At 47.3% G+C, this 10,876-nt stretch overlaps 1 protein-coding gene across 7 annotated transcripts in view; it reads right to left on the reverse strand.

Moving 5' to 3' along the window:
• Positions 1 to 1,043: 1,043 nt before the first annotated feature.
• kifc3 (kinesin family member C3) overlaps positions 1,044 to 10,876 on the reverse strand; it is a 28,759-nt gene continuing 18,926 nt past the window's right edge. For 5 of the 7 annotated variants that reach the window (XM_076287891.1, XM_076287892.1, XM_076287893.1 and 2 more), the window contains 15 exons: positions 10,787 to 10,876; positions 10,240 to 10,413; positions 8,390 to 8,537; positions 8,173 to 8,303; positions 7,947 to 8,058; positions 7,659 to 7,840; positions 7,463 to 7,567; positions 7,238 to 7,368; positions 6,354 to 6,477; positions 5,838 to 5,967; positions 5,349 to 5,578; positions 4,818 to 4,967; positions 3,956 to 4,082; positions 3,623 to 3,669; positions 1,044 to 2,114 (listed from right to left, as the gene is read on the reverse strand). The exon at positions 10,787 to 10,876 is cut by the window's right edge and continues 192 nt beyond it. In XM_076287891.1, coding sequence (XP_076144006.1) covers positions 2,106 to 2,114; positions 3,623 to 3,669; positions 3,956 to 4,082; positions 4,818 to 4,967; positions 5,349 to 5,578; positions 5,838 to 5,967; positions 6,354 to 6,477; positions 7,238 to 7,368; positions 7,463 to 7,567; positions 7,659 to 7,840; positions 7,947 to 8,058; positions 8,173 to 8,303; positions 8,390 to 8,537; positions 10,240 to 10,413; positions 10,787 to 10,876 — 1,890 coding nt within the window. In that variant the 3' untranslated portion in view covers positions 1,044 to 2,105. The remainder of the gene's footprint in view (positions 2,115 to 3,622; positions 3,670 to 3,955; positions 4,083 to 4,817; positions 4,968 to 5,348; positions 5,579 to 5,837; positions 5,968 to 6,353; positions 6,478 to 7,237; positions 7,369 to 7,462; positions 7,568 to 7,658; positions 7,841 to 7,946; positions 8,059 to 8,172; positions 8,304 to 8,389; positions 8,538 to 10,239; positions 10,414 to 10,786) is intronic. The other 2 variants (XM_076287894.1, XM_076287895.1) reach the window with 2 other exon arrangements.

Raw genomic sequence — 10,876 nt, forward strand, 5'->3', positions numbered from 1 at the left:
GGCCCTCGTATGGTAATGGTCTAGGATCTAATGGTTGGAACTTTTCCCTCTTTACTATTAAGATGTTCTTTTATATGCAACCACTTGCATATACATGTCAGTATATATCTGATGAGACTAAATAATATGTCTACAAGGTCAAATGTAATTTGCTACTGGTCTCAGAATTGCTACAACTTGAGAGCATTTTTGTTGGTTTTAGACAAATTGGGTGCCCTTAGTGCTAATGGGGGATTCGGTATGTTAAAGATTGACATAAAGGAGAATTCCTACATAGTGTTACTTTAAATTAGTCAACTCCATAGCCTGTGGTTAACTCACTAAATAATGAATAACAATTCTTTTGACATTGTCAAAAACACAATGCAACTCCAAAGAGAGGGCTTATAATTTGTTTTGTTTCAAGATATAGGATGTCCACCAGAGGGCAGTCTTGAGCTACAGAAAGCTTCAGTACAAAAGGGCATTCAGTCATGCCCTGTGAATCAAGTTAGTGAACATCATAATATATCGAAGGAGGATTTATACAATAGTGTCTCTGCCCTTGATCCTATTCACAAACAAGCCTATTGACCGTTAACATCAGTCATGTCAACCACTGCCACACCAACACATTTAATTACACTCCAAAATGGCCCAAGATGGTTTGGTTTTAGAAAGGGGTGTTTATTATAAACGGTGTACAAAAACAAAACTGCATACAAATCCTACACCATGAGCACAAGCAAGCAGATGACCCACAAACCACCATGACCAAAAGGCTTTCCCCCCCTAATGCAGCTGACGTTGCGTTGCGGTATCCCTCGCAGTTCAGCCTCCTGGAGGAGTCTCTCCATCCCCTTCACTTTCACAACTCACTCACAGCATTCATATCTAGCAGTGACTGAGGGGAGAGGGGTGGCTTGGGTTGGCATTGTGAGCCTGGCAATGGTGTGTGGCCAGCTCTGGGTTACCTGGCTATGTGGTGCATTTGACTGTGTGTGTGTGTGTGTGTGTGTGTGTGTGTGTGTGTGTGTGTGTGTGTGAATATATGTGTGTGTGTGTGTGTGTGTGAATATATGTGTGTGTGTGTGTGTGTATGCAGTATGTGTTCTATGTACCATGATCGCCGGTAAACGATTGTCTCTGAAAGCATTATGCTGAAGTGTAAAAACACAAAGAGACTTGAACATTAAAAACACATGCACTGTTCAGGAAGACTGGAAAGTGAAGAAAACAAATAAACAAACACACACAATTTCCTCTACAGGAGTGAAGAAACGTGGTCTGGTCTGTAGGTTTTTTTGGGGTTTCCCTGTATTGCACAGTTTTTTGAGTGGACAGAAGTCTGAAGTGTCCTTATGCCTGATGGCAGGGAATCCCAGAGAGGTGTGTGTGTGTGTGTGTGTGTGTGTGTTGTGTGGTGTGTGTGTGTGAATGGAAGGGGTGGGAGGTAGAGGGTGATCAGGAGTCCTGTACCAAAGTCTGGAGTCAAACGGAAGCCGTACAGAATCAACAATGTCTCCGTCCTCTCATCCTCTCCTGTCCTCTCAGGGAGGAATATACAGATGTGTACACGAGTGGGCAGGTTTAGCAGGAGCTGAGCTCTTGAGTGGCAGAACAGCAGAGGTGACGATAGCAGCCTGGTCTAAAGTGCTTCTTTGTTGTCCAGAAATACTGACATCCTACGAGAGCGCACCCTCCCTCACAGCTCCTTTGTGGTCAAGAGGGAAGGTCCAGGGGAACAGGAACTGGCGAGTGGAGGAGTATGTTGCTCACCCAGGGGTTTGTGGGTAAAGAGAGTGTGTGAGCCAGGCTGCTTCATTTGCTGATCAGAGCAAAATCCAACTGGAGGTGATCCCCAAACCCCACAACCTCCCACCCCTCGCACTGATCTAGGACCCTGATTGGCCAGTGAAGTCCAGGCTCTGGCCCTCATAGGCCGGTAAAAGTCTAAGTCCCTCCTCTGTTTCCTGTCTCGACATCCATAACCTCCTTCAGCTATAACCCATGAAAGACAGCAGTTCATTGCTACAGAGGGGCAGAAAAAAAATCCACAGGTGGACACAGGTGTTGGGAGACTCTTCTTCAACTCCCAAGCCGCTGCGTCATTCAGGCGGTGAGCTTCATTCGTCCTGAGGACACATCAACAGAGACGAGGGAGACGTTAGGGAGACGTTAGGGAGATGGCTGCGCTTTTGCATTACAGCTGCATGGCTCAACACTCAATTCACAGGGGTGAGACAGTTAGTGCAAACGGCACAAAGCACTCAAACTTTATTATTATTATTATTATTATTATTATTATTATTATTATCATCATCATGTCAAACTAAAGGCTGAGTGAGTCTTACAAGCGGAGCAAACAATCTATCAGAGGGGTTAATATTACTTACTCAATGTCAAAAACAGAACCACACCAATTCTACAGTGCCCAAGCCCATCCACTTTTCAAAAACAGCGAGTCATTTGGTTACTACATGGCCAACTTAGTGGGAAGTTAGTCTTGTTTGGAAAACAGATATGCTGTTGAGGGGTTGTGTGGATGAGGCAACTCAAAATCCCAATAAGAAATTACTTCTTGCTGACGGCCCATTCAGCGGCCGCGTGGTGAAAGGGTCACAGAGGGATTTTCAGAAGTACTTTGAAACATAATCCTCTGCCAAATCACTTCAGCTCAAATAGCTCCCAAAGGGCCGTTAATTACTGAGTCACACGCCTCCACACATCGTTAGTTAGGGTCCTGTGGAAGTACGTCACACAGACAAACATGACATGTTACAACTATGTCCACACAGGCCTGAGGGCCCAAAGAAACCAGCTCGTCTGGAGCGGTTTCACTCAACTGGCTCCTCCACATTTCAGTATCTGGAACTCATCTCAGCTAATCTTAAAGCACTGCAATAACGCCTCTATTTTCATGCACTGATGTGTGAAGATAACTTAATCTGTTTGTTGGATCTGTTATCTGATATTATATCAAGAGTGCTTAGCACAGAACTCATATTGTGTTTCATCACGCCACAGCTAAAACAAAGAACACAGTTCTGTGAGGGCAAAGGGAGTGAATGAGTGCAGCGGACAGCGCCTGAGTGGGATGCACTGGACAACTGGACAATAGAGTGATACTACCAGTACCTTCTCTCTCTGTGTCTCTTTCACTCACTCACACACACACACTTTTCATAATCCCCCCTGACACCTCACTGCTCCCTTGCAAGCCCTTGTTCACCACCAAAGCAGCTCCATCACACAAAACCAAGCCAGAGAGAGCAGAGAGGGCATGAGAGTGCGCGCACACACACACACACACACACACATTACACACACACACACACACACACACACACACACACACACACAAGCACAGTACAAAGAAAAGTACCATGTGCGCACACAGACACACAATAAACCACAGACACACACAGAGCCAGCCTTTTGAAATACCTGTCAGATTAGCACTGCTTATGTGAAACACCAGCACATACACGCGCACACACAGGTCACTCCAGAAGATTCCTCAGGTTGTGTTAGTGTGTTAGACGGGTGGGCATCGACCAGGTGACACGGGGCACCATGCCATGCTGAGCGTTTCCATGCCAAGCGACCAACCAACCAATCAATCAGATAAAACCCCACCTACCTGCCCACCGTCCCCAACCAATGGGCTTGCTCTGTCTACCTGTCTATCTGTGAACCAACCAATCATTGAGTCACAACACAGACCATTAAATGAGGGGAGGGAGGATTAGGGAAAGGGAAAGGGGGGGGGGGGGTTTAACCCTTAATATAAGACTTGTATTAAAAGTTAATTTAGATAAGTTGCACTTCATGTTTATAAAAACATCTATGGAAGGTTTTTGTATCTTTATTATATTACAGTGTATAACTTTTCTTACAATTACTTTATTGTGCATCAGGCTTAGTGTGTGTGTGTGTGTGTGTGTATGTGTGTGTGTGTGTGTGTGTGTCTCACCGGTGGCCAGCTGACTGTGGGAGCGTCGGCGTGTGTTGGGGGTTTTGGAGGTGGAGGAGAGGGTGGAGCCGGCGCTGCTGGCCCTGGAGATGGGCAGAGGTACTGGAGTCACCGGGGGAGAGTCCAGCTGAAAGGCCAACAATGACAGAGAGGTCATCTACAAGGTCATTCACATGTGCACGTGTGTCTGCATGTCTCTTTGTGTTTGTGCTATCTGAGGACACATACATACACATTCACACACACAAACACACACTGCATTGCATTCAAGATTGCCTTATGCATTGCAGAATTCAAAAACGCCCACACTCAGTACACACACACAATGTGCAAGTGAGTGAGTGTGTGTAAGTGGATTATCAGCAGGTGAGTGGTTGAGGGAAGGCTGGAGGCTTATGCTCTCTCTGGCCCCTGACCTGAATCCCTTGTCTGAGACCTCAGCACTTCAGGCTCAGTGGCTACATTCTGCTTGTGCGGGTACTGTGTGCGTTTGTGTGTCTGTGTGTGTGTCTGTGTGTCTGTGTGTCTGTGTGTCTGTGTGTCTGTGTGTCTGTGTGTCTGTGTGTCTGTGTGTGTCTGTGTGTGTCTGTGTGTGTCTGTGTGTGTCTGTGTGTGTGTCTGTGTGTGTGTCTGTGTCTGTGTGTGTGTCTGTGTCTGTGTGTGTGTCTGTGTCTGTGTGTGTGTCTGTGTCTGTGTGTGTGTCTGTGTCTGTGTGTGTGTCTGTGTCTGTGTGTGTGTCTGTGTGTGTCTGTGTCTGTGTGTGTCTGTGTCTGTGTGTGTGTGTCTGTGTGTGTGAGAGAGAGAGAATACTGTATGTGTGTGTGTGTGGAGGGGGGGGGGGGGTCCTAGAGTGGGCCCTTACCTCCACACTGTCGTGGGTGGGTGAGGAGGAGGTGGAGGAGTTCTCGGTCTGCTTCCGTGAGGAAGAGGGACCCAACTCCACATTGCGAACGCGCTGTGCAAACTTCAGAGAACAGACGGACTCACTGACGTTCGTGTCCAGAGGAGATACCTGGGGAGGGGACCAAGTCCAGAGGTCAAAGATTACAGATGCAGGAATCAAATAAACATGAAAGGTGTAGGTATAATAAAGAAAAGGTATAATAGATTTGGTTTAGTATCTAAGCTATTTAGTCTTCCTTCTTCTTGAAAGGAACAACACTCAAGGATGCCCTTGTGGATTATATATATATCAAATTTAATTGACAAACATCTAACAATAAATACGGTATGAATGTAAGTAATTAATTTAAAAACTGTCTAATCCACCTGACATCTTTGGTCAAAGATGAATGTCTGGTTGACCTTCACTATTTTGGCCAGGCCTAAAGGGGAGTGGGTGTGTTTGGGCTGATCTGACCTGGCCTGGGCTGTTGAGTATGTTCAGACTGACCTGCACCATCATGAGGGTCTTGCTGTCTCCATTCAGCGAGTCCTGCAGCAGGTAGGTGAGGCGCGAATTGCGGAAGGGCACGTGGGACTGCCGCGAGCGCAGCGCGTTAATGACATCACCCAGGGCTGCCAGGGACTTGTTGATGCACTGAGCCTCTCGCAGACGACTGCCCTCTGCACCGGACTTGGTGATCCGCTCTGAGCCTGCCAGGTCCACCAGATTCAGCTTGCCTGAGGGGACGCACGTTACAAAAGGAAACAAACTTAAACCAGTGTGGAAAACAGGGTAGAAATAGATAATACCGTGAACAGGCCATGACATGAGTGCTGGATACATGTGTGTGTGTGTTTGTGTGTGTGTGTGTGTGTGGATATCTGGTGTATTGGCCTGTAGAGAAGCTGGCCACTGGGACTATGAGTAGTGTGGATACATGATACCTGTGTGTGTGTGTGTGTGTGTGTGTGTGTGTGTGTGCGTGTGTGTGTGTACCTGAGGAGCGGTGGCCGGTGGAGGAGTTGAAGCCGGACACTGTGACGATAAGCAGCGCGTGGGATCGGGAGCTGTGCTCGTTCAGGTTGGTGCAGGCCGTCGCCCTGTTCATGTGGCCCAACTCCAGCACCTGCACGAACCAGTGGACGCAGTTACAGACCTCCCGCCAGCATGCATGTGGAATCAGCTTTGCACAGGGTTAGCATTCAGGTACATCTTAGCGGTGATTTTCTGTTTAAATTGCAACACTGTGCTTTATGTTTGAATGAATGAACACTGTGTGCAAGAACCTTATACCCACATCTAATCCAAGCATCTTACATCAGTCATCTAAGTATGTTGAGCCACTGAACAAAGAGCTGATATATAGCCATGACTATGCTTGTTCTCACAAACATCACAAACACACCAATATGCAGGTGAGGTCTAAATCCTCAAACCTTGCTCAACAAATGGTCTTATGGATCAAGTCTCACCATCACACCTTTTTGAGGTGTGTTTTAGAGCTGCCCTCACCTTATTGATGTCCTCTACACTCTTCACAGGGAACGCGGCGAGGCCTGGGACGTAGAGCTGACCGCTGCCATCTGGACACATCTTTATTTCCAGCTTGTCATTCAGGTTGTCCCCCAGCAGGCTCCTGAGACAGAGAACACGTCACAGATTTACTCCACTATCGAACATCTCCTGAGTCATGATGGTCAGCACGGGCGGTCAGCACGGGCGCTCACACAGCGTGATCTCTCCCCAAAGCGGCTCGGGCGAATTAGGATCTTGGGAATAGTGTATCCATTGACCTTCCCTTCAAAAAAATTAAAATCTGCCCCTGTAATCCTCCAGAAAACACAGGCCTTTTGATCATGCAGATGTGCAGTGCTTATGTAATCAGAGGGAGAGAGAGAAAGAGGGAGGGAAAGAGAACAGAGAGAGAGAGAGAGAGAGAGAGAGAGAGAAAGAGAAAGAGAGAGAGAGCATAAGAGGCTGCCCATTTTCATTCCACAGATGGCTGTAGTTATTAGATGGAATTCATTTTTTTATGTAATGGCTGACCTGCCCAGCTTAATGCGGAACAAGGACACAGCCACAGCAGCAAAGGACACGAAGACGCATGGTCATTGGTTAGGGATGAATAATAGAGGCCGAGTTATGTAAAGAGAGAGAGAGAGAGAGAGAGAGAGAGAGAGAGAGAGAGAGATGTTTTTGGCAACACCTGGCTCGAATCTTCAAATTGCTTTCGTGTGGCTGGCCGGCACAGCTGCAGCCTGTGACTGCAGTCTGGCAGCATCCCAGGGAGGAGCTCAAAAATGGTACTGTCTGTCCATCTGACTGATGACTGGATAGTGTGTGTGTGTGTGTGTGTGTGTGTGTGTGTGTGTGTGTGTGTGTGTGTGTGTCCTCACCGTAATGTCTCATTGTAGATCTCCACCATGCTAACAGAGATGTTGTAATCCCAGTCTGGTTTCTTCTCAGACACCTCAGCGAATAGCAGTCGCAAAGCACGTTGGTTGATGCCAGGGTCCTCAGACACCCCCTGGAGCAGCACACAAACACAAGTAAGATACCAAGCACGTACATGCACAAAGAGTTTTATGACTACAAAACTGTGCTTTAGGACACGGCCATACCTCCATAGTGTACGTCTTTCCTGAGCCAGTTTGACCGTAAGCAAAGATGCACACGTTGAAACCATCGATACAGGAAGTGACCAGAGACTGAACTTCCTGGAACACCTAGAATAAATAAATGGAGCAAATGTGATCCACAAGATCCCTCGTCTCACCACTCAAGTGTCATCTGCTGTGCATGAGATGTAGGACATACCTCTTCTTGTGTGGCCTGAGGGGAAAAGACTTTATCCAGTTCAAAGGTCATGACCTTGCCCTTACTGGACAGGTAGAGGATTGAGTCATCATCCGTGTCAAAAGTCACCATGTTCTTAGCGTCCACTGCATCCATCTCACTCTGGCTGACAGGACGCACACGACAAAATACCCTGATGTTTCCTGGAGGAAAGCATGCATATATATTATCTCTCGCTGTTACTAAAATGATGTTACTCAATGGCTGCACATACACTACATTTCCCAGGATGCTGAGCGCATCTCTCACCTTTAAGTCGCACCAGCTCATTGTGACATTTCTTCCTCAAGTTCATCTCTCGTTTGTACTTGCGCAGTAGCTCTTGGTTGGCACTGCTTACCTCCCCGATCACTTGACAGATCTGTAGATGGACCCACCCACACACAGAAATGAAAGTGAGACAATACGATCAAATGTGTTACATATTGTTGGAATATCATACGCCTTCTCATCATTATCTTAACGTTGAACTGACCTCCTGCTTGGCCTCTGCGATGGCCTTCTCCAGCAGGAAGGGAAACTCCTGCACCTGCCTCTTCAAGCAGTTGTAGTCACAGGTGAGGGTGCGCAGAGCGGGCTGCAGGGTCAACAGGTTCATGCGCACACCTGCACAGAGATGGCCGAGAGTTAAACAAACACTCCCTGGCAACCACGCTTTCACTCATTCCTCACTTCCACTCTTCTCATCTCACCTGCCAGGTTCTCGTGCACAGCCTTCATCTCGCTCTCGGCGCGGATGAAGGCCTCCTCGATCACACGGTTCTTCTCCTCCTCCAGACTCTGCATCTCAGCCTCCAGCTGCCCCTGAGCCCTCTCCATCTCCCCCTCGTACACCAGGATCTGACCGGAGGCAAACACCAATTAGCCCCATTCTTAAAGCTCAGAGTACAATGGCATTCCATAATAACAATCCAGTCACACACAGACAGTCATTCACACACACACACACACACACATACACACACACACACGGAATTGTCTACATTCCACTGGTCTACCATCTGTGGGAACACAACGAACTTTCGTTCCCTTTCATACATTTTCCCTTTCAACATGCAATGCATCAACTTCAATGCGTGTAACTCTTAGGTTTTACACATGGATAAGATGCCCACATCACAGATGGAGGGATACTAACAGGTGAGTCCTAATGCTACTAGATACAGTACCCTGCCAAAGCTGTCTCTGTTAGTGACTCAGAGTTGGATCCAGAGGCAGGACACTACGCTACATGCCTTAGTGAGTCAGAGGAATGGCTGAGCATTGAGTCAGTGAGCAGTGGAGTGAGAGGGTCAGAGACACAGTGATGCTAAAGCACACAGAGGAACTATGGTTATACTGGGATCTACCAAACAGACTACACATTTCCCACAACACACATTCTGTCATTTACTCTACAACATCATGGGATCCAAAGGTGCAAAATGGGCATCAGTATTCCCTAAACTCAGACTTCTGATCATGGCTCAAATAACTTATGCTACCTCGCCAACTGTTAACAGAAATGCTTAGATAAAATAAATATCTGGTAAAACTTAGCCAAAATAGTTGATCAGACCATATTTGATGTAAATAATGCATTACCAGTATTGGTGATGATACAGTTATATGTTTTGCATATTCATCTCCTGTGACTTAAACACTTAGGCTCAACATCTGTTGTTTAAAATGTGCTGTATGAATAAATGACCTTGACCTCACTCCATCCCTATTCAGTTCTGTTTCTAAACTGTCACACTGATCTCCACATGTTTGACCTCTGGCCCCGGCTAGCAGCAGAATAAAGTGGCACACCTTCGACAGTCTACGGATGACCTCGCTGTTGCGCCAGCCCACGGCCTTGGAGAGCAGGCCGCACAGCCGGCTACGATCGGCCCTCAGCTGCGGACGCAAGTGGAGAGAGCGGTTAGCCGCACCGGGACCACCACATAGCTACCACAGGGTAGAGGGGGAGAGGGCCAACCACACAAGCAGCACCGCACGTGCCAGCACCACCACACTGGGAGTGAGGGCCAATCACAATCCACAACACTGAGGCAGGGACCAATTGCAGCTCAAAGTACTGGGAGGTAGGAGCAGTCAACAACTGTGAGATTGGGAGAGGGCTAAAGCAGTCACGACAACACTCTGCTAGGGGATGGGTAATTCCCAAAGCTCGGTGGCTTAATTTTGGTGCCCTAAGCTTTCATCACAATCAGAGGATGAATGGTCTCATTTCAAAATCCCCACACAGAGCCAAGGATTGAATAAACATCAACACAGTGTTTCCACAGTACACACTGAACCCATCAACACTCAGGGGATTGGACAGCGGAAGAGAAAAGAGATTAAGAGAACCACAACAACAAGAGAAATATGAACAGACACACAGACAGACAAACAGACAGACAGAGAGAAGGGAGGGAGGGAGAGTGAGAGAGAGAAAAAGAGAAAGAAAAAAACAAAACAAAGAAAGAAACAGACAGACAGAGAAAGACAGAAAGAAAGACAAGAGTCAGAAAGAAAGATGGAAGGAAAGAAAGAAAGCAAGCCATGTATGTACCTGCTGCCTGAGCTGTCCACTGGTCTTGTGGGACTCGTGCAGCTGCTCCTCCAGCTCCCTGAGCAGCTGCCTCTGGACGCTCAGCTGCTCCTGCAGGGCCTGGTTCCGCACCTGACACTCGGCCAGCGCCGCCTTACACTGGGCCGACTCCACCTCCACCGTCTTAGTCACATACTGCACACACACACACACACACACGCATTTATTTAAGACATGAAGGGAGCAAGAGAAGACAAGACATGAAAAGTAGAAGACAAGAGAAGAGAAGTTGGGATGCGTAATTTAATGAGGCCTTATTCCTGAATGTGTATAGATACAAAAATCATATCAGTTGGATCACTGAAAAATATGATGTTATATTCTATAATTCTACATTATTTATGATTATTTCATGATTATTTAATGAAAATGTTGCTCTGCAATAGTAACAGCTTAAGGTTGTCAGGTGTCTGACATAACCATCTGTAAGCACAGCTCAGTCAGAAGAGTGGTTTCCTCTCTCCAACTAATCTAAAACCCCTAAGGAGCAGAGAGGTGTGCTGCTGACCTTGACCTGTGGGGGCATGGCGGCCTGGCGGGCGAGGGCCTGCTCGCTCTCGCGGAGCCTGCTGGTCAGCTGCTGCTCGGTGTCCTGCCC

Source organism: Alosa pseudoharengus, unplaced genomic scaffold, assembly GCF_046254945.1.
Source record: "Alosa pseudoharengus isolate Yale_2024_CS ecotype anadromous, Long Island Sound unplaced genomic scaffold, YU_APseudo_1.1 YU_APseudo_1.1_scf_16, whole genome shotgun sequence".
In the NCBI taxonomy this organism is placed as follows: domain Eukaryota; kingdom Metazoa; phylum Chordata; class Actinopteri; order Clupeiformes; family Clupeidae; genus Alosa; species Alosa pseudoharengus.